Source organism: Asterias amurensis, chromosome 20, assembly GCF_032118995.1.
Source record: "Asterias amurensis chromosome 20, ASM3211899v1".
In the NCBI taxonomy this organism is placed as follows: domain Eukaryota; kingdom Metazoa; phylum Echinodermata; class Asteroidea; order Forcipulatida; family Asteriidae; genus Asterias; species Asterias amurensis.
This window is the reverse complement of record NC_092667.1, coordinates 9,477,965-9,502,517: the sequence shown is the minus strand read 5'-3', so window position 1 is coordinate 9,502,517 and position 24,553 is coordinate 9,477,965. Positions and strand designations below refer to the sequence as shown.

General features: G+C 37.9%; 1 protein-coding gene and 1 pseudogene across 2 annotated transcripts; one reads left to right on the top strand and one right to left on the bottom strand.

Moving 5' to 3' along the window:
- Nucleotides 1-1,550: 1,550 nt before the first annotated feature.
- On the top strand, nucleotides 1,551-22,163 carry LOC139952316 (uncharacterized). 2 transcript variants are annotated; one of them, XM_071951418.1, is made up of 4 exons: nucleotides 1,551-1,585; nucleotides 19,554-19,717; nucleotides 21,092-21,181; nucleotides 21,665-22,163. In XM_071951418.1, the coding sequence occupies exons 2-3, from the start codon at nucleotides 19,564-19,566 to the stop codon at nucleotides 21,169-21,171; spliced, it is 234 nt and encodes a 77-aa protein (XP_071807519.1). In that variant the 5' UTR covers nucleotides 1,551-1,585; nucleotides 19,554-19,563; the 3' UTR covers nucleotides 21,172-21,181; nucleotides 21,665-22,163. The 2 variants fall into 2 exon arrangements, with proteins under 2 accessions (XP_071807519.1, XP_071807518.1); XM_071951417.1 differs by lacking the exon at nucleotides 1,551-1,585 and adding an exon at nucleotides 16,466-16,564.
- LOC139952425 (uncharacterized) lies at nucleotides 8,990-12,806 on the bottom strand (annotated as a pseudogene).
- Nucleotides 22,164-24,553: the final 2,390 nt, after the last annotated feature.

Below are 24,553 nucleotides of genomic sequence, written 5' to 3'. Positions count from 1 at the left end.
TGGAGCAAATGCATCCTCTGAATATCTCATGTCCAAACGAAGAAATGTTGAAACAATTATTTGTTGAACTTAATGTAAGAGCTGAGTCCATTGGTTTTTGTTTTATGCAAAGAAATAATTACGCGATGTTGTTGATTAAATGGTGTTAAACTATTTTTGTGACGTCACTCTATTGTTATACGAATCTACACTTAAAGGTGGTGGACACTATTGGTAATTACTCAAAATAATTATTAGCATAAAACCTTGCTTGGTAATAAGCAATGGGGAGTGGTTGACAATATAAAACATTGTGAGAAACAGCTCCATTCGAAGTGAAGTAGTTTTCGAGAAAAAATTAATTTTACACGAATTTGATTTCAAGACCTCAGGTTCAGAATTCGAGGTCTCGAAATCAAGCATCGCAAAGCACACAACTTCCTTTGACAAGGGTGTTTTTTCTTTCATAGTTATCTCGCAACTTCGTGGACCAATTGAACACAAATTTTCACAGGTTTTTTATTTTATGCATATGTTGAGATACAGGAAATGAGAAGACTGGTCTTAGACAATTACCAATAGTGTCCAGTGTCTTTACGTGTAAATTCATTGCAAACTTAAATAATTCAACTTGAAAAATAACACCGTGTACCTTCCCTTTAAATAACATACAAAACATAGCTCCATGAGTTTCATGAAAAATACCGAGCGGTTTGATACCCCCCCCCCCCATATAGGGGTATCATAAAGCGCTGCACAAGAAAAAGTATAAGCATACCGAGCGGTTTGATACCCCCCCCCCCCCCCATATAGGGGTATCATAAAGCGCTGCACAAGAAAAAGTATAAGCATACCGTTCCACAGGTGCACAATATAACTTCAAGTCGGGTTTGAAACTGTGCATGGTGGAAATACAATATAGAAAGGTTGGCGGTAACACCATGTAACGATTTCTAATGAGTTGGGGTGGTTCTGAAAAGAACCGTGGATTTCAACTCCAATATAACTTTAACCAAATCCACCGGTTTTACCATGACCTGGTTACTCCATTATAATTACTGACCTGAACAGCCGGTACGTCATAACATTTATTTCATCTGACTTGATTATTAAACAAGTTTTTATCCAACAATCATTGTATACCTTCATCAATCTTTGTTTTTAATATCTGTTTCATTATTAGTGTTGGTTTAATTAAACAAACCAGCAGAGGAGAAAACCCCCTGGTCCGAAAAGCTGCCTTAATTACGAAAAAACAAATACCACGCTGTCTGTTATGACGATCTACCAGAGCGCAACTCTTATCCGTCTTGACAACTCCAACGCGCAGTGGGACAAGTGCTGTGACTGATTGCCTCAACATACGATAAAAAGAAAAACGAAAAGAAAAGAAGTAATATCAAGTTTGTCCAAGCGCGCAGCCTCCGCCGCAATCGCGAAACCATGTTCTGGAACGGTAGTCCACTGACGTTGTTTGATTAACTGAACTATGGAGATGGGCGAGAAGACATGATCATTTCCTATAAAAGGAGTTGTAGAACACCCACCATTTCATTCAGAGCTGTGCAAAGACAAGTTCGTTCTCTTCAGTACAGAAACACAACCGGTAAGTTGATTGATTTTTTTACTTTATTTAACTGTAAGGAAACAGACGAATTGTCAGTCGCACTTCTTGTTCCGTCCACAACTTGTTGCCGTTTTTTGAGTCGTTTTTTCTTCTTCCTCAAAAGGACTATCTGCGTTAAACTTTGTTGTGTTCTTTGATTGCAAAGGGTGGTAGAAGCCTTAGCATCGGTTGATTGTTTTTGTTAGGCGTACATATCATGGTATGATGTGTTCGTAACATTTGTTATAACATGTCAAGCAAGATTCTTTAGAGCCACAGGAAACTTTGCACCCCTGGACAAAATATCTCCTGCTAGGACTTGTCTTCAAAACAGTATACCTCAAAGTCGCAAAATAAATGTGAATCAAAAAACAAGAAGCACCGCAATCTTGTTGTATATGTTTTTTTTTTTTTCGAGAGTTCATGCCCAAACTGATTTTATTCGCGGATTTTCTCCTTTCTTTTTCTGTTATGATAATTTCTAGTTTGCTTTATACGTATTTATATATTTAAGGCCCAGTGACCAGGGGTAATAATGTGAAGCGCTTTGGGACGCCCTCCGGGTGTGAAAAGCGCTATATAAAAACGGGTTATTATTATTATTATTATTATTTTTTTTTTCATCCGTTCCATTTTTATTGTTATTTATTTTTTCTTGATCTGATTTTTAAATTCCGGGTACACTTATAGTTGACTTCATGAACAAGTTGTCGTTACAGTGGAACAACTCCCCTGTTTTAAGAATCGCAGATAACTATTATGTGACATTGATCGTCTTGCAGAATCTCAACCATGAAGGTACTTATTCTGTTGGTGGCAATTGCCGTAGTCGCTGCTTCATTTGAGCTTGAAGACTTTGTAGAGACCGAAGGTGATTTGATTGCCAAGAGAGCATATGAAGACCTGATGGAGGTCTCCAAGAGAGCACGAGGAAACAAGGGAAAACCATACTGTAAGTTTCCTTGAGTTTCCATCTGTTTCTTGTAAATCTTTTTTTTGTTTCTGTTACCCAAGAGACGCTTATCAAACGTATCCAAAACAGATTCATTCGTATCTTTGACAACAATGTATAAATAATAATAATAATAACCGTATTTATAACGCGCCTTTTGCCAAAGGATACAAAGCCCCAGGTATTATTACTGCAAGGAGTGGGACGAAGTTTGAGATAATTATAAGACCTAATCCTTAGCGCCATGTAATGGTTTACAAGGTGCTTTGGCGCAATATTCTGCCAATCCAGCCAGGAACACTGGGGTGAACCCCTTCTCTTTACGGTAAGCACACTGAGTTCTTTCACATGCGTTTACACAACACATGGGATCAACGGCTTTACGTCCAATCCGAAGGACTAGCAATAGTTAAGTGTCTTGCTTAAGGAAGGACACAAGTGCCATGGCTGGGGATTCGAACCCACACTCTGCTGATCAGAAACACCAGAGTTTGAGTTCGGTGCTCCTATTCGCTCGGCCACGACACTTCCACAAGTAAATGTCCCTCAAGCTCCTTCCGCAAATATGGATTTGATTTTCAACTTTTAAATGTGTTATTACAAAATACTTTAATTGGGTGTGGTGGAGAGAGAGAGAGAGGGGGAGAGGGGGAGAGGGGGGGGGGGAGAGAGGGGGGAGAGAGGGGGGGGGGGAGAGATTCAAAAACATTTCTGTAAGAAACTTTTTTTCTTCTTCAGATTGTGTATTCCAATTACGGATTATTCTTCCTGCGTGGACATAACCGCTCCGGAATTTTTGCAATATCTCAAAAATTCTACCATCTTTTGAAACGAAGTTTTCACTGGCTAGTTTTACTGTACATATTTATAAATTTTAATATGGAATTCAAACAATCGAGTATGCTCTTAGAGTTGAGTTAATCCTGAGCCGTTGGGTTGGAGAAGCTCTCAGAGAAACTGATATACGATTGGGATTTTTTTCTTCACAGCTTGTGTCAATGACTACGGACAGGACTGCGCATGCTCAGACACCCGTGGTGGCAAGAAGAAGTACCTCGTCTGCAACTAGATTTAAAAAGGTACGTGTCGGTTTTCTAATACGCCTCTCTTAATATTTATGCACGAGGTACGTCACAATTCTAACCCAAAACCAGGCTCTTAGGCGCAGCCACTGTAAGTGGTGGCGGACGTTCGCCCATAGCCTCATTTTGTGTAAGAATTAGACGTCATGCATAAATGTTAAGAGAGACGTATAAGGGTGTAACACTGAAGGGAAAAAAGACTAGACTTTCAGGATGCACGGACAGAGGACATTTTAATTCACGGTTGCCCGAGTGGTTGGACTGCTGGAATCGTTATCACAATGTTGTGGGTTCGATTAATATCAATCGAACCGCTGATTTCACAATGACCTGAATAAGTATCGTCGTCTAGTGTTGGAATAAACCATTTCTTGATCTGAGCATTTCATTTGCATAGACATAAATCAAATGATTATTATAAGAGTTTGGTTGTAGCCAAAGTTATATTTATATCTCTTGTGGGATTTTGCCGAGTTCCCTTTTGCAAGATGATTATCTAAACAAACAACAAACGAACAGATAAACAAACCAACAAACACCCCACAACAAATCGTTGAGTATGCTGCAACCAGTAGACCGAAAACACATTTATTTTTTTAATAACTTGTTAATTTGTTTGTGAGCAAAAACAGCTGAACAACCATTATATGTATTTAATAGTGTACACGAGTACTAAATCCTCCCTTTTCACTGTTCTTTCATTTGACAGGTTTACAACAGGACTCGATGACCGGATACGATATTTTGTAAAATAGAAAGACAGTTTTGACTTCAGGATTGGGGTGGGTGGGTAGGGTTGGTGGCCGTGGGCGGGCCAAGGTGAACTCTGTAGATTGCTTGCGGTAAGGTGAAATCATATCAGCCCTATACTCAGTAGTGAGAGTATCAACCAGAACTGAAAATATTGCTCAAATGACTCTTTTAGTTTATAACCCAAATATTTAGAGATGTTTTATAAAAAACAAGAAGGTTTTGGATTGGCTTGAGCACGACTTTATTTTAAAAAGGAATAAGTTATCGACATGGAACAGCCGTTGCAACCAAAAATTAGTAAAGTGATGAGAAGAAACTGCCATAATGCTATCCAGCCTCCCAAATATTAATTTCAAAACAAAATATTGTGCAATGTTTTGTTATAGTTATTGAAAATTGACCAGGGTCATATCAGAGAAGAATAAAATACTGAATAATTATGCAAATCAAATTGTGAGATGTTGTATTTTGTGTAAAAACTTTACTGTGTAAATCTCGTTTGGAATGAGCAGTTTGAGTTGTTAGATGTGATTATGTTAAAGGCAGTGGACACTATTGGTAATTGTCAAAGACTAGTCCTCACAGTTGATGTTATCTCAACATATGCATAAAATAACAAACCTGTGAAAATTTGAGCTCAATCGGTCGTCGAAGTTGCGAGATAATAATGAAAGGAAAAAAAAACAACCTCGTCACATAAAGTTGTGTGCTTTCAGATGCTTGATTTCGAGACCTCAAAGTCTAAATCTGAGGTCTCGAAATCAAATTCGTGAAAAATTACTTCTTTCTCGAAAACTATGTCACTTCAGAAGGAGCCGTTTCTCACAATGTTTTATACTATCAACATTACTCGTTACCAAGTAAGGTTTTATGATGATAATCATTTTGAGTAATTACCAATAGTGTCCACTGCCTTTAAGTCAAATCCCAAACACCCTTAGACATCATCAGACTACACCATCAAGCAAAGTCACCTCGAGTCATCCCAGATTAGCAAACGGACATGAGGCAAGTTTGAAAGGCCTATCATACAAAGAACACTTTTCCCAGGGCTCGTTTTTTCCTCGCAAAGTTAACTTTTTCAGAATATTGTTTACTAGCCAAGTCCCCCCCCCCTAACATATCGGAGACTTTGTATCCCTCCCCTGTTGAGCCCACCCCTGTACTGAGATCAACGCAAACATTCAACACTATTGGTTGGATACATGAACCTCCCCCGCCCCCCCCCCCCCGCCAATTGATGTCATTGCACGCCGTTTGTCCCCGCCCCACCCCTCAGGCCACTTGACCAACGAAAATACCTCGGTGAAGGCTGTTCGAATGCCACCCACAGCACTGCCCTCTATAACAGTTAGGCCTACAGATGTAGTGAGGAGATGACGGATGCAACAATTCTTACGAGTAAAAGTCCGCACAAAATATTTAAATTAATGTTGACCTAATAAATGAAAGAGCCGAATCCAATTAATAATAACCTACAAAACCAGTATTGGCCCAGAAAAGGATTTCTATACCATATTGTCAAAATGGTGTGCCGCTTCAAAACCAGTATTGAACCAATAGAGGTTTTCTTCCATTTTTCCAAAATGTTGTGTCGCTACACAACTAGTATTGGCCCAGAGAACAACAATTTCTTTACAACTTATTTGCCAAATTGTGTGCAGCTAAAGAAAAAAAACAACAATATTGGCCCAGAAAAAACAGTTTTTTTTTTCTTAACTATTTATTTGACAAAATGGTTTGCAGCTACAAAACCAATTGGCCCAGAATTGCCAGAATTGGTACGGGCTACAAAACCAGTATTGGCCTAATACAGTTTTTTTGCCAACTTGCCAAATTAATGGTGTGCCGCTACAAAACCAGGTTTTCTATACCATTTTACCAAAAATTGGTGTGCCGCTACAAAACCAGTAGAGGTTTTTCCCCCTTTGCCGAAATGGTGTTCCGCTACAAAACCAGTATTGGGAAAATAAGGGTTTTCTACCATTTTGCCAAAATGGTGTACCTTCCCAAAATCAGTTTTGGCCCAATAAAGGTTATCCACAAATCCAGAATTGGCCCAAAAAGATTTTCGTCCATTTTGCCCGAAAACGGTGTGCCTTCCCAAAGCCAGTATTTGTCCAGTATAGGTTTTCTACTACTTTGCGAAATGGTGCGCCGCAACAAAATCAGTATTGGCCGAGTACAGGCAAACCTCCGTCCTTACTAAAATAGTTTGCCGCTATAAAACCGACATTGGCCGTGTGCAGGCACTTTACTAGCAAGGACATTACGCTTGACCGGAAGAAGGCCAGCACTGGCCCGGTTCTGGCTCATTGTATCATAATTAAACGGTACCGTGCCGATACTCTGGATTGACGCCGGTACATGCCAACATTTGCCCAACACTATAATTATTTGCTGGTTTGTAACACATGAGAGGTCGGACGGTTTGAGCATGGGAGAAGGCTGTGATCGAGAGCATCGAGAAAGAACCGGGGACAAGCGTGATCGTAAACCGCTCCTACATCAACGATCTTGATGTTACGTCACTAGAAGATCCAGAATCCTCCCTGTGGTACTTTGGTGTTAGCCTCGATATTATTGGAAGTGCCAATAGTTCTTCATAAGTTTTTTTTTTTTTTTTTTTTTTTTTTTTTTTTTTGGGGGGGGGGGAGGGGGGGTATTGTCTAGTGTTCTTTTTACTGTTCATTTAGAAGGGCACTTGGAAAATAAGTACAAGATGATAAAGAAAAGAATACAGAAACAAATCTAGTTGTTTATATAAGCACAGACACCACAAATTCGTTCCACCGTGAGCCCGTGAGTAAACACGACTAGCAATAATATTGGGTACTCCCAAAACCAATGCATCAGAAATAAAGTGTATTTTGTCACCTGACCTAACCCCAAGCCTTTGCAAAATACTTCAAAATATTTCCTTTAAAAGAACACGTTGCGTTGAATCGGTCGAGTTGGTCTTTGAAAAGCTTTGTAACCGTTTGTTATAAAATGCATATGGGTATAGAAAGATGTTGTTAAAGTAGAATACAATGATCCACACAAACATGCCTCGAAATTGCACGGTTTTCCCATTACATCGTCGACTAACACGGTCGGCCATTTATGGGAGTCAAATTGTTGACCCCCAAAAATAATAATATAATAATAATAATAACTGTGGAACGGTTTTTTTCAAATATACAATCATCAAAATTTCTAAATCTAACTTGGTAGTCATAAGAGGACGTTTTTCCAAAAAAAGCTTTGTGGGTCCTCTTCATCAACGTCCTCTACACTCCGTCGAGTCTAAGGGGAAGGCTCCTCTCTCTGAGCTTAATCTTTATGTTGATTAACCCATGGTTTCGGTTCACGTTATTTTCCGCAACTTTGGAATGAATACCTCACACATTACTTTGTCCTTATTTAACCTATGTTCGAAAGTGAGGATAATGTTTGTTTTTTTTAACCAACCTAAGCGCTAATTCCCTTGTTATAATTTTTTTTTTTAGCAGTAATTTTATTTCTCGACCCCCCAAAAAAGCAACTGGATTCAGTTCTTTCATTAATTAGGTTAGCAGTAATTTTATTTCTCGACCCCCCAAAAAAGCAACTGGATTCAGTTCTTTCATTAATTAGGTCAACATTTTTTAAAATTTTATTTGTGCACACTTTAATTGTTCGAAACGCATCTGCATCCTCTATCCATTCACTGGAGGCCTAACTGTTATAGAGGACATGCAGTGCCGTGATTGATATTCAAACAGCCTTCACGGAGATGTTTTCGTTGGTCAAGTGGAGGGGGAGGGCGGCAAACAGTTAGCAAAGACACTTAATGGGGGGGGGGGGGGGGGGGGGGCTTCATGCATCCTACCAATAATTGTTGATGTTTTGTGTTATCTCATTAGGGGTGGGTTCAACAGGGCCGGGAGGGGGTACAAGGTTTCAGATCGGGGGGGGGGGAGGGTGGGCTAGTGAAATATTGTCAACGAAACGATTTACGAAAAGTTATTTTTTTTTGCGAGGAAAAAACGAACACTGGAAAGGTGTTCTTTGTGTGATATGCCTTTCAAATCTGCTTCATGTCCGTTTGCTAATCTGGGATGACTCGAGGTGACTTTGCTTGATGGTGTAGTCTGATGATGTCTAATGGTGTTTAGGCTTCGACTTAAAGGCAGTGGACACTATTGTTAATTACTCAAAATAATTATTAGCATAAACCTTATACTTGGTTAAACGAGTAATGAGGAGAAGATGATAGTATAAAACATTGTGAGAATCGGCTCCCTCTGAAGTGAAGTAGTTTTCGAGAACGAAGTAATTTTTCACAAATTTGATTTCGAGACCTCAGATTTAGAGTTTGAGGTCTCGAAATCAAGCATCTGAACTTCGTGTGACAGGGGTATTTTTTTCTTTCATAGTTATCTCACAACTTCGATGTCCAATTGAGCTGAAATTTTCACAGGTTGGTTTTTTTATGCATTTGTTTATGTTGAGATACAGGTGAGAAGACTGGTCTTTGAAAATTACCAATAGTGTCCAGTGTCATTAAAGTTAAACAAAATTACATCTAACAGCCCAACTTGCTCATTCCGAACGAGATCTACGCAGTTTTTACACAAAATACAATATTTCACATTTTGATTTGCATATTCATTGAGTATTTTATTCCTTTCTGATATGACTACCGGTCAATGTACAATATTTTAAACAAAATATGCAATGTTGTGTTAAAGCTAATATTGTGGAGGCTGGATTGAATAAAAGGGTAGGCTCAAATCATCAGTCCTAACAACGGCAGCGGCTGGTCCATGTAGATATTAACATTATAAATCAAACCAAAAGTCGTGTTCAACCCGATCCAAAAGCAATCTACAGAGTTAACCTTGGCCCATCCACAGCCAAAAACCTATCCATCCACCCCAGCCTTAAAATTAACAGTCTTTCTATTTTACAAAACATCGTATCCGGTCATCGGGTCCTGTTGTCCATCCTGTAAAAATGAAAGAACAATGAAGAAGGTGGATTTAGTAATCGTTTTCATCAATATGGTTCTTCAGCTGTTTTTATTGTGTTAAAATGACCAAATAACAAACTAAAATGTGTTTTCGGTCTATTGGTGGCAGTACCGGTGGGCCATCGATCGGATACAAATTTGTACATCGGCTCAGGCTACGGGACACGGCTGCTTAAGCCAGAAGCCACTACCACGCCCAGGCCCAAACTATCATGACCGAGTATAGGATATTCCAATTGAGTTATCCATAACAATTTGCTTCATTGCACGTGAATATGCAAAATGTTGTTTTAGTCAAGGTTTTGTTTGCTTAAAAAACATGGTATAATGTTCAGAGAACTTGAAGTATGACTGGGTTAAAGTTGTTCCCACGACACTTTAATTCAGTAAAAGTGTTGAGTTCGCATAATGACAAAATTGCTGCCATTGGAAGACTGCGACAACAGGTAAACACTGTCAACAATTTGCTTGTTTGTTTGTTTGTTTGTTTGTTTGTTTGTTTGTTTGTTTAGATGATCTTATCGTCAAATGAACTCGGCAAACTCCAACAAGGGATATACACAAACTGGCTACAACCAATCTCTTGTATAATAATTGGTTTTATTACCATGTTCATGAGATGCGCACATAAAGAAATTGTCATTTAAAAACTAGACGACATTTACTTATTAAAGTCATGTGAAATCGGCAGTTAGCTTGGTGTGTTATTTAACCCTAGTAATCGCAGATAACCACTTGACCACGGTGCATTAAAGTGCCCAATGTCGGTGAACCATGTAAGTAGGCACTAGTTCTGATGGCTAATTTTGTTGTCTTCGGTTTACACCCTTATTAGAAAACGTACCTTTTTAAATCTAGTTACAGACGAGGTACTTCTTCTTGCCACCACGGGTGTCTGAGCATGCGCAGTCCTGTCCGTAGTCATTGACACAAGCTGTAAAGAAAAATCCAAATCGTATATCAGTTTCTCTGAGAGCTTCTCCAACCCAACGGCTCGGGATTCACAAAAACTATATAAGTTGATCGTTTGAACCCCAATTAAAATGTAGATATAGGTTTTCTCGGTCAAATTCGGCAAATCAGCAGTCAATTCCATTATCGTGGGTTCGAATTAAAGCTGTTTTGCCTCTCCATTTCTTACTGCGTTTCAAATTCAGAATTCGGCCATTCAATTTCGTTTTGAGTTGAGTCAAATTTCTTTAGCACTCTGTTCAATTTAGCGTATCGTCATTCTTTTTCGTGACACACACGCCTCAAGAAGCGTCTGCGAATTCGAATGCTGCTTTGATGAATTGTTAAATTGAATAACTATTTTGTTAAGTCGAATGACGCAACATTACATTTGAATATTCATAAAACGAAATCGAATGACTCTTTTCAGTTGCATTCGATTTTGCGCGAAATAGAATAGCTTGGAGGTTAAATTGGCTGCTCATTTTCCCAAATTGACCGAGAAAACCTATATTATATACAGTAAAACCAGTGTTGTAGCGAAGACCGGTACACCCAAGACCAATATCAAGACCAAGACCAGCATGTCCAAAGGGGAGACCTAAACAACACTGAGTAACTCCATGATAAAACTAGCAAAAGTAAAAGTTTCATTTCAAAAGGTGGTGGCGTTTTTGAGATAATGCCGAAAATCTGGAGCGGTAATGTCAACGCAGGAAGAATAACCCGTAATAGGAATAAACAATCTGAAAAACGTTTCATACAGAAACGTTTCTCGGATTGAATATGTTTTTGATCTTTCTCTCTCTAAAACCACATTTTTTTTAAAGGGAAGTGTTCCTGAAAATGCTTTACATTATAAACACATGCAGTGCTTCTTACCAATTCAAAGCTGTTATGTACATTAGTTTTTGGAGTATCAAGAACAAAAGAAAAAGAAGCCAATTAAAGCTAAATCTGGAAATAACACATTTCAAAACGGCAAATCAATTCCATTCTATGTCTATGATTTGTGGGTGAGGCTGAGAGAGCTAACTTGAGGGACATCTACATTGTCTACAATGGTACGGATGAATTACGCAAATTTGGTGACAGAAATAAATGTACAGGAAACAGACAGAAACTCAAGCAAACTTACAGTATGGTTTTCCCTTGTTTCCTCGTGCTCTCTTGGAGAACTCCATCAGGTCGTCGTATGCTCTCTTGGCAATCATATCGCCCTCTGCAAAGTCTTCAAACTCAAATGTAGCAGCGACTACGGCAACGGCCACCAACAGAATAAGTACCTTCATGGTTGCGATTCTGCAAGCCAAATCGTCGTCAAATGATTGTTATCAAATCAAATCGAGAATTGTGAAATAAACAATCTGAAACCGGTGACTAAATAAATAAATGAATAAATAAAAGAGTAAACAAATATGTTTATCCCATAATATATATAATAATTCTGAGAAGGAAAGAAAATAAAACAAATTAAAAAAAGTTTCGGAATTTGCTTAAAGCCATTATACACTTTCGGAACAGAAAACAAAAGTTAACAGATTTACAAATAACTTACAGGGTTTACAGAAGGTAATGGTTAAAGACTTCTCTTAAAATATAATTCCATGAAATGCTTTACTTTTTGAGAAAACATTAAAATAGTTATCAATTCTCGACAACGATAATTACGGATTCATAGTAAACACATGTCATGACACGGCGAAACGTGCGGAAACAAGGGTAGGTTTTCCCGTTATTTTCTCCCGACTCCGATGACCGATTGAGCCTAAATTTTCACAGGTTTGTTATTTTATATATAAGTTGTGATACACGAAGTATGGGCCTGGACAACACTGTTTATCGAAAGTGTCCACTGGCTTTAAAAATAAATTGTAGGTAAAAGTTAAAGAAGAAAACGAAAAAAACATTCGTTGCTACTAATTTCTGAGTTCTGCTCTGAACAATGTATTGTTCTAGTATGTTTTGAAGAAACAAAGTATCACGAGATATTTGTCCAGGGGTCGATTTCACAAAGAACTTTGGAATATCCCTAACCTACGACTAGTCCTAGGAGATATTGAAAACTGAAGGCTAGTCTTCAGTAACTCGTCCTAACTCGAGATAAAAGACTCCTCTTAACTCCTTGTGAAATCCACTCTTGTTTCAATCGTTATACACATTTTTTTACTACGAACATATTATTCATTGCTATGTACGCCGAATAACAATTTAACCGAGGCTATATCTTGTTCCATCTTTAAGACAAATAGTTCCTTTTGAGAAAAAATAGCAACTTTCATTTCGTCCTAATAATGTCAAAGAAATAGTATGAACTACGAAACAAGAAACGCGACCGACGTTACGTCTGTTTCCTTACAATTTAAGTCATAGTAGAGCAATCAACTTACCGGTTGTGTTTCTGTACTGAAGAGAACGAACTTGTCTTTGCACAGCTTTGAATGAAATGGTGAGTGTTCTGCAACTCCTTTTATAGGAAATGATCATGTCTTCTCGCCCCATCTCCTAAGTTCAGTTAATCAAACAACGTCAGTGGACTACCGTTCCAGAACATGGTTTCGCGATTGCCGTGGAATCTGCGGGCTTGGGCAATTTTGTTATTACTTTTCCATCATCTGACGAGCCAAACAGTCAAACACTTTGTAGGACTATTTTGTCAGCTGAATTCTTGAACGAAAACCAACAAACAAACTGGATCACCTGCATGTGATCTGACACACACCGGCGCTCAAGTTTCAAGAAGTAGGCCTTAACTTGTTTTTAGAATCTATCGAAATGTATCGTTTGCAGGTTTGTAACTGCTGATCAGAAAAATACAATCGTTTAAAGGCAGTGGACACTATTGGTAATTGTCAAAGACTAGCCTTCACAGTTGGTGTATCTCAACATATGCATAAAATAACAAACCTGAGAAAATTTGAGCTCAATCGGTCATCAAAGTTGCGAGATAATAATGAAAGAAGATAACACCCTTGTCACACGAAGTTGTGTGCGTTTAGATGGTTGATTTCGAGACCTCAAGTTCTAAACTTGAGGTCTCGAAGTCAAATTCGTGGAAAATTACTTCTTTCTCCAAAACTATAGCACTTCAGAGGGAGCCGTTTCTCACAATGTTTTATACCACCAACCTCTCCCCATTACTTGTCACCAAGAAAGGTTTTATGCTAATAATTATTTTGAGTAATTACCAATAGTGTCCACTGCCTTTAAGCCGTTGTAGGAAATACTTGAACGAGGGCAAAAAGGGTATAATTTTCTGAAACTTATTTACTAGTGATCCGTCCATGAAACCAATTATTTGTTTGGTTTTTGAAAACACCGAATTAAAACCACGACTCAACGTTGCTTGTCATTGAGATTTGCGTCATCAATCGCTGCCAATATTGTCAAAGGCGGGAGAGGCGTACGCATTGAAATGAGTACAGCACTATATTCTTTAGGCATCGTCGAAAGGAAAAATCCTTTCAAAAGTTAAATAGCAGCCGGTTTCGCGAGGGCACTTTGGTGGTTCTGGAGTCTTGCTGAGTAACACAATGGGTTTTTGGAACACTGTGGTACCGAGAGGGATTTATATTGACGAAGCAGATGTATACTCTTCATGAATAATTACTGCTGGTAATAATATAGATAGTGAAGAGGGAACAATGGTACAACATCTTTGGGAGCAAAATAAAGTGCTTAGCCAATGATATTATGTTATGGAGAATGGACGAGAAAGTGTATAGACTCTCTGACACAAACTGTTTCCCCCATTGGTTACATACAACAGTTTCATTGAATTGGGTTTCTCAATAGTAACAACTAACACTAGTTAGTCTATCTAGTCTCGTATACGTTAACAAACGACGGTTGGTCATATTTTTAAATTATTAAAGTCACCTGGAAGTGGTATTTTTTCAAAATAAAGCTTTTGTCACTAATATATGTGTTTTGATGAGTGGAATGTGAATAAACAGTTAACTAAGGTTTTAAAAAATCAGTTCTTATGTTATTTACAAATTTAAGAGTAGACCCCGACCCGAGAGGGCGCTGTTCGTGATATCAATCGAGGCAGACTTTGCCTGTAATGCTTAGAGTAAACACAATTGCAAAGTACATGTACGGACCAAGTCGTGAGTTTGTACGTTTAAAAAAAAAAAAAAATGTTTTTTTCCCGGCAATGCCGACCAGGTGTATTGCTGCTGAATGCAGAAAAACACTTTTTGAAATGTACCAACTCACGACTTGGACGTACATGTACTTTGCACGTGTGTTTACTATACGCATTGCAGGCAAAGTCTGCCTCGATTGACGTCACAAAAGGGGTAGGCGGAGTCAGCCCCCCAAACAACTTTATATATTTTTTAAACATATAAATCGTGACAAACAATTACTAAAAAAATTGTTTTATTGTTCGTAAGCATATACTCTTATGTTTGAAAGAAAACAAATTCTATTTCCAGGTGACTTTAAAAAAAAGGCGTTATTTGGTGTTTGCAACATAATCGAGTACAACGTCAGTTTCCTAAGCTAACAATAAATTGTGTTACTATATGAAGTGATTTTTATAAACTGATTTTGTTTTGATTGAAAGATAACATATATTCAGCTAGCCAATGTTTTGTTGCACGTCATGCTATCTTTGTAGTTTGAAAAGACAGTAATTGTCAAGTTGAACTAATGAATATACACTCAACTGTAGATTATGTCACGAATCTACACGTAGGTGTACATTCGTAACGAATCTACACTTTCAACGTGACGTCACCTCAACCAATACTGAAAAAAGGGATGCACACATGAGATACAAACATGTACAGCTCTACCCATTAAAGCTCCATCAAGAAATACAAGTAGGGAATGTGGTTTAAATCCGGCAGAAATAATGGTTAAAAAATTAGTCATAAGGGAATTACCAGGGGGATTTGTGTGATAAGGCTGTGTATTAGCGGACGAAGAGGGATTAGTGTGGTTTCGTTGAGGTAAGATGGTTGTGTAAATGGGATAGGTGGCTTATGTGTTTGGTGATAGGGGTGTGGCTTGACCGTGAAATCTCAGTGACCTGATTGTACAGAAGTTGTAGACGCCATGAAGGGGTGGGAGGTATACATTTAGTGCACTTGGCAGTGAAATCAACAAAGCGACTCGATCAGACATGCAGAGACTTAATAAGTCATGAACTGGTTATCCAACAACCTGGTTGGACAAAGATCTTTAAAAAAATATCGTGAAAGTTAGACAAGTTCTACAATTTCATATTGATTAAAAGGAAGCGGACACTATTGGTAATTACCCAAAATAATTATTAGCATAAAACCTTACTTTGGAAAGAGTAATGGGGACAGGCTGATAGTATAAACAATGTGAGAAACGGCTCCCTCTGAAGTAATGTAGTTTTCGAGAAAGAAGTAACTTTCAACGAATTTGATTTCGAAACCCCTCAGATTTAGAATTTGAGGTCTCGAAATCAATCATCTGAAAGCACACAACTTCGTTTCACAACGTTTTTTTTCTGTAATTATTATCTCGCAACTTCGACGACCAAAGAGCTCAAATGTTTACAGGTTTGTTATTTTATGCATATGTTGAGATACATACAGCACCAAGTGAGAAGACTGGTCTTTGACAATTACCAATAGTGTCCAGGGTCTTTAGAGGAGAAGAAAGGTCACAAACATCACATAAAACATATGTAAGCCCAAGGCTTTAAAACAACCACAATGGGTTGAAAACGAAATATCTGTACTTTACTTTTTACTCTGGTACTTCTTGCAAATCTGAACACTGGTAGAGTGCGTCATATCACAAGCAGGGAATCCAGTTCGGATTGTTGACTTCCGTTTAGACCAATCATAACACAAATATGTAAAGCTTGCGTCACTGCACGTTTATCCAATGAAATAATTGTATCCAATGAAATCACTGGTTCGCAAAAGTAAGTTTCTGTCCCTTTCTTGCGGATAAAGACAGGGGACCAGTTTTTAATAACTTTAACCAAGGCGCAGCGGAACAAGTGCTGTGACTGATTGCTCCAACAGACGATGAAAAAAGGTAATATCAAGTTTGTCCAAGCGCGCAGCCTCCGCCGCAATCGCAAAACCATGTTCTGGAACGGTAGTCCGCTGATGTTGTTTGATTAACTGAACTTAGTTGGAGATGGGGCGAGAAGAGCTGGACATTTCCTATAAAAGGAGTTGCAGAACACCCATCATTTCATTCAAAGCTGCAAAGACAAATTCGTTCTCTTCAGTACAGAAACACAACCGGTAAGTTGATTGCTTTATATGCTTGTTTCGTGGTTCGTATCATTGAATGACATTATTTGGACGAAATGAAAGCCATGTTTTTTCTTCCAAAAGGAACTGTATTTGTTGGACTTTTTGTGTTAGAACAAAATAAAGCCTCGGTTATGATTGTAGGCTGACAAATCAAACAATAATAATCTCGTAACGTGTGTTTAACATGTCAACTAATATTCTTTGGACCTTAGGAAAAAAAGACCTTAAAAAATACATTATTATAATGAATCAAAACTTAGGAGCAATTACCAATAGTGTCCAGTGTCTTTATTTTTTTTATTATTTATTTACCTCTTATATTTACGTTATTTGTTTACCTATTTAATTAGACATCCATTTCAGTTTGTTTATTTCACAACATTTTATTTGATTTCAAATTCCGGTTATACTTGAGCTTATAATTAAATGTAGAAGTTCACAATGCAACAAATCCCCCGTTTTAACATTTGACAGCTATCATGAGCAGATGATTTTGAACTATTTTTTCTTTTCTTCAAATGTACAACTTAAAATTGTCATTATAATCTGAAAAATTTCCACCGAAACAGGATTTTAAAGCAACACATTTTCCGACCCTTTTCTCCTCTAAATTGTTAAAAACCTGCTAGGTTTCACGAATAAATCTGTTTGCCTATGCCAACAATTTAAAGGCAGTGGACACTATTGGCAAATACTCAAAATAATTATCAGCATAAAACCTCACTTGGTAACGAGTAATGGGAAGAGGTTGATAGTATAACACGTTGTGAGAAACGGCTCCCTCTGAAGTGACGTATAGTTTCGAGAAAGAAGTTATTATCCACAAATTTGATTTCTAGACCTCAAGTTTAGAACTTGAGGTATCGAAATCAAGCGTCTGAAAGCACACAACTTCTTGTGACAAGGGTGTTTTTTCTTTCATAGTTATCTCGCAACTACGACGACCAATCGAGCTCAAATGTTCACAGGTTTGTTATTTTATGCATATGTCGAGAACACCAAGTGAATAGACTGGTCTTTGACAATTACCAATTTATAGTGTCCAGTGTCTTTAATTTTTGTATATTTATTTACCTCTCAGAATTATTAGTTTGACCTTATATTTACGTTATTTGTTTACCTATTTATTTAGACATCCATTTAAGTTTGTTTATTTCACAATATTTGATTTGATATCAAATTCCGGTTATGCTTGAGCTTATGTAGAGGTTCACAATGCAACAAATCCCCCGTTTTAACATTTGACAATTACTATCATGAGCAGATGATTTTGAACTATTTTTTTCTTTCTTCAAATGTACAACTTAAAATTGTCATTATAATCTGAAAAATTTCCACCGAAACAGGATTTTAAAGCAACACATTTTCCGACCCTTTTCTCCTCTAAATTGTTAAAAACCTGCTAGGTTTCACGAATAAATCTGTTTGCCTATGCCAACAATTTAAAGGCAGTGGACACTATTGGCAAATACTCAAAATAATTATCAGCATAAAACCTCACTTGGTAACGAGTAATGGGAAGAGGTTGATAGTATAACACGTTGTGAGAAACGGCTCCCTCTGAAGTGACGTATAGTTTCGAGAAAGAAGTTATTATCCACAAATTTGATTTCTAGACCTCAAGTTTAGAACTTGAGGTATCGAAATCAAGCGTCTGAAAGCACACAACTTCTTGTGACAAGGGTGTTTTTTCTTTCATAGTTATCTCGCAACTACGACGACCAATCGAGCTCAAATGTTCACAGGTTTGTTATTTTATGCATATGTCGAGAACACCAAGTGAATAGACTGGTCTTTGACAATTACCAATTTATAGTGTCCAGTGTCTTTAATTTTTGTATATTTATTTACCTCTCAGAATTATTAGTTTGACCTTATATTTACGTTATTTGTTTACCTATTTATTTAGACATCCATTTAAGTTTGTTTATTTCACAATATTTGATTTGATATCAAATTCCGGTTATGCTTGAGCTTATGTAGAGGTTCACAATGCAACAAATCCCCCGTTTTAACATTTGACAATTACTATCATGAGCAGATGATTTTGAACTATTTTTTTCTTTCTTCAAATGTACAACTTAAAATTGTCATTATAATCTGAAAAATTTCCACCGAAACAGGATTTTAAAGCAACACATTTTCCGACCCTTTTCTCCTCTAAATTGTTAAAAACCTGCTAGGTTTCACGAATAAATCTGTTTGCCTATGCCAACAATTTAAAGGCAGTGGACACTATTGGCAAATACTCAAAATAATTATCAGCATAAAACCTCACTTGGTAACGAGTAATGGGAAGAGGTTGATAGTATAACACGTTGTGAGAAACGGCTCCCTCTGAAGTGACGTATAGTTTCGAGAAAGAAGTTATTATCCACAAATTTACCTATTTATTTAGACATCCATTTAAGTTTGTTTATTTCACAATATTTGATTTGATTTCAAATTCCGGTTATGCTTGAGCTTATGTAGAGGTTCACAATGCAAAAAATCCCCCGTTTTAACATTTGACAACTATCATGAGCAGATGATTTTGAACTATTTTTTTTTCTTTTCTTCAAAATGTACAACTTAAAATTGTCATTATAATCTGAAAAATTTCCACAGAAAACAGGATTTTAAAGCAACACATTTGTTCCTCTACATTGTTAGAAACCTAGGTTTCACGAATAAATCTGTTTGCCTATGCTAACAATTTAAAAATGGATACATTTCACTTACTAATCGCACATTTTGTCATGTTTGAAGTGGAACGGAAAACAAACCTATCTTATCCCAACAAGGGAAACACAAAAATATCCCCTTCTTTTTCGCCTTGGTTTGTGCACCCGTTTCTTACTTTGTTCTACCAGAAGAAAATCAGCACAATTTTAACAATTTGAAACCAAGTTGAAGAAAATTTGCTGTAGATTACAGGAACAACAATTAGAATTGAAGTTAAAAATTAACCTGTATGTGACATTGGATTGTCTTGCAGAATCGCAACCATGAAGGTACTTATTCTGTTGGTGGCCGTTGCCGTAGTCGCTGCTACATTTGAGTTTGAAGACTTTGCAGAGGGCGATATGATTGCCAAGAGAGCATACGACGACCTGATGGAGTTCTCCAAGAGAGCACGAGGAAACAAGGGAAAACCATACTGTAAGTTTGCTTGAGTTTCCACATGTTTCTTGTAATTCTTTTTCTGTTTCTGCTACCCAAAGAAACGCGTATCGAACGTATCCAAAACAAATTCACCCGTAACCTTCACAACAAATGTAGATGTCAGTATTATTTGAAGCTTTGCATGGTGTGGAGACATGGTAAGAAACTGTAAATTAAGTGAACTTGCGGGTACAACCCATGTGTACATCTCCCGAAGACCAAGAGTCTACCGTCGAACGTCGAGACCAAACCGGCTATACTCAGAGCCAGGCCCAAACTAATATGGGCCCAATTTCATGGCTCTGCTTACCACCGAATTCTCCGCTTACGATCACGATTCCCCGCTTACGTGCAAGCGCCGAATTTCTGCGCTAGCCTTGTAAATAAGGTAGAATACCTAGTAATGTGAAGTACGCAAGCACAGAAACCAAAATTCGCCGCTGACCCGTGAATTACGCTTGCCGTAAGCACATAATTCCCTGCTTCCGTAAGCGTCGATTCTGTGCTTACGGTAAGCAGAGCCATGAAATTGGGCCATTTACACAATGGTTTACCTGGAAGTTTACTATTTATTTAATAGTTTCTTCCTGGTATAGATGTCCCTCAAGTTACCTCTCTGGTCTTACTCAACAATCGTAAAAATAACATGGATTTTATTTTTTGTTTTTAAATGTGTAATAATAATATCGAATAATATAGTCTTATATAGCGCACGTATCTACCTAACAAGGTACTCAATGCGCTTAGTTTAAATACAAATTTTCAGAAAGATAGGTTATTGAAGTGATGAATTTTGAGACCCAATTATGTAGCACCTTATGAGGGTAGCACGCACGGTGCTACATGTACAGCGCATCCAGCAGCCACAGCCAGGAACACCGGGGCGAACCCCCTCTCTTTCCGATAATAAGTGCAATGGGCTTTACATGGGTTATACAACACAGGGGGGGGGGGGGGGCAAAACTACACAGATATTCGTTTCATCTCAGAGTCAAAGTTACAATAATTATTTAAAGTTAATATCAATTAATTGGCGTGTTTTCTATTGTTCTTGATACTCCAAAAAACTAATAAATATAATAAACGTAATTCCTTGTTAGAAGCACCGCAGCTGCCGATAATGTATTATGTTTTCACACTTCCGTTCGGAGGAATAATATTGGTTTCAATCCGGATTTTCGGCAATATCTCAAAAACGCTGTCACCTTTTGCCATTCAATTTTCACTGACTGGTTTTACTGTAAATAATATTTACATTATATGAATAAAAATGATAATCGAATACATTTTTCGAGTTTGGTGAATCCTGAGCCGTTGGGTTGGAGAATCTCTCAGAGAAACTGATTATACGATTTGGATTTTTCTTTACAGCTTGTGTCAATGACTACGGACAGGACTGCGCATGCTCAGACACCCGTGGTGGCAAGAAGAAGTACCTCGTCTGCAACTAGATTTGAAAAGGTACGATTCGGTTTTCTAATAAGGGTGTAAAACTGAAGACAAAAAGTTATCCAGCAAAACGAGTGCTTGACGTACAGGGTTTACTGACATTGGACATTTTAATTCAACGTGGTCCAGTGGTTATCTGCAGGAATTGCAATCACAAGGTTGTAGGTTCAATAACATCCGAAGCTAACCGCTGATTTCACATGACTTGAATTTTACAAGTATATTTTGTCGTCAAGTTTTGAATCACAATTTCTTGATGACATGCGATTCATAATCATAAACATTTAACCAACTGAGAGAGATTAGCTTTGAAAAAGAAGTTAAAACAACATTGCAAATGAGGTAAAATAAGCGTTTTCTGCAGTAATGGCAGTCGTGCAGTATTTAATACTGGCGAGGCATCTCAAGGGTACTTACTATGTGCGATTGACAACCAATTCTTTTATGTGAGCGAGTACTAAATCCTCCCTTTTCACTGTTCTTTAATTTTTACAGATTTACAACAGGACCCGATGACCGGATACGATATTTTGTAAAATAGAACTACTGTTTTGACTTCAGGACTGGGGTCGGTGGGTAGGGTTGGTGGCTGGGCAGGCCGGGGGAGAACTCTCTAGTTTGCTTACGGTAAACTAAGAGCATTTAAACCCTACTCGGTAATGAATATCAACCAGGGATGAACAACATCACTCTGATTCTTATTATAGTTTACAACCCATATTTTAGAAACGTTTAAACCAAACAAGAAGGTTTTAGATTGGCTTGAACACGACTGTAAAATTGGTTTGATTGAAAGTTTGTTATCGACATGGAACAGTCGTTGGACCAATGTAGTAGACCTACTGATTGGAACTAATACCATAATGCTATCCATCCCCCCCCCCCCCAATTTACAATAAGCTTGGAAACAAAATATGCAATGTTGTGTTATGTTTAAAAAATTGACCGGTGACATATCAGAAAGGAATAAAATACTAAATGAATATGCAAATCAGTCTGTGTAAATGTTTTTTTTCTCTCGTTTTTTTGAATGAGCATGTTGAGTTGTTAGATGTGGTTGTGTTTACCCTTACAACCTAAAAACCCTTAGACAGTACATCACCATACTACACCATGCACTGGACATTGTCAAAGACCAGTCTTCTCACTTGGTGTATCTCAACATAAAATAAGGAACCTGTGAAAATTTGAACTCATTGGTCGTCGAAGTTGCGAGAGAATCATAATTGAAGAAAAACACACTTGTCGCACAAATCGTGTGCTTCAGATGCCTTGAATTCTATATCTCAGCTTAGGTCTCGAATTCAATTCAAATATTTTAGCGAGAAAGTACTTCTTGCTCAAAAACTATGTTACTGCAGAGGGAGCTGTTGACTACAATGTTTTATACCATCAACAGCTCCCAATAATTGCTCGTTACCAAGTAAGCCTAACAATTATTGTTATGGATATCAATATAAACCACAAGGGAAACTGACTGGGTAAATTTTTAAACGATTTTGGGGGTTGAACAAAGAATTGACTATAGCGGGATTCCAACCAACGACCTCGGGATTAACGTGCCGGACCCGGATTAACGTGTCGGTCCTTGGTTCGCATCCCACTCTAGCCAAATTGTTTGTTCAAACCCTAAAATTATTGTTAAGCTGACAATTGCTTTTGGTAATAACCAATATTATCCAGCGCCTTTAAGCAACAGTACACACAAGTCATCCATGATGAGTTGTACGGACTTGAGACAGATTTAAAGACACTGGACACTATTGGTAAATGTCAAAGACCAGTCTTCTCATTTAGTATATACTAACATATACATACAGCTGACAATTGCTTTTGGTAATAACCAATATTATCCAGCGCCTTTAAGCAACAGTACACACAAGTCATCCATGATGAGTTGTACGGACTTGAGACAGATTTAAAGACACTGGACACTATTGGTAAATGTCAAAGACCAGTCTTCTCATTTAGTATATACTAACATATACATAAAATAACAAACCTGTGAAAACTTTAGCTCAATTGGTACGTCGAGGTTGCGAAATAACAATGAAAGAAAAAACAGCCTTGTCACACGGAGTTGTGTGCTTTCAGATGCTCGATTTCGGGACCTCAAAATCTAGTTCTGAGGTCTCCGAAATCAAATTCGTGCAAAATTACTTCTTTCTCGAAAACTCCGTCACTTCAGAGGGAGCCATTTCTCACAATGTTTTACACTATCAACCTCTCCCCATTTCTCGTTAACAAGGTTTTATTCTAATAATTATTTTGAGTAATTACCAATAGTGTCCACTGCCTTTAAAAGGAGAACGATGCAAAGAACACAACGGATTCTTTCATTGCAACACTTGTAATTTCCAGAGAAAGAAGTTCAAGTCTAGGTTTCATGTAGGTCTATGTACGTTTCAGCTTAATGTTATGAGACGACAAAACCTCGTTCCCATGAGTGATCGATGCATAGAGTTATAACTCTATGGATCGATGTCGCCGCGCCATTTTTTCCCAGAATGCCTTATTAGTGACGAGAGGTATCGATACGGCGCGCTGCCCATAGTACCGATAGCGATGCTGGGGATGACTCGACCGTCCCCAAAGTCGACGCATGCGCAGATGACGCCAATAGTCACTATTTTTTCACAGAACACAGGGAAGCATAACAAGATAAAACAAAATGAATTTGCATTATCTCCGCCGCAAAGTTAGCATCTAACATATTATATTAAATCAATTTCTCCAAAGGACTGGGTTTTAGAGAAGGGGATTAAAACACTTTTCAATCAGAGAAACGTTTTTGCATGAAACATTTTCAGATGACGTAATCCTACGGACCATTCTTCCTGCAAGGACATAACCGCTTCAGCATTTCAGCGATATCTCAAAAACACGACCACCTTTTGAAACTATAAATGCACATAGGTTAATGTTCGTGTAGGCCTACAAACATAACTACATTTATACATGGTTAAATAAATCGAACGGTTCAACAAACCAAACCGGTATCAATCAATCAATCGATCGCTGAGACAGCAATACAGGTATACATTGCCTTCATTGGGGAGTCGCGTAATGCGGAAGCTCCGACAGATAATTTGTGTGCCCCCCCCCTTATCTCGAAATGAAATGTCGCATTGGTTCAATCTGATGTTTAACGTTTGGATGGAATCAAAAGGTTGAGTTGATGACAGGCAGGTATTATCAAAAGCTACCAAATCGGCCGAGCAAGACGTTCATCTCACTCGCTGATGACTGGCGTTCCGGAACGCCAATGTTCCGGAACGTTATTGTTCCGGAACGCAGTACATGTGATTTCGGTTTGATTAACTAAGAAGCCAAGTATTGACTTGAGGCTGTATAGATACGCAAGACAGACCATGAAGGAGAGGG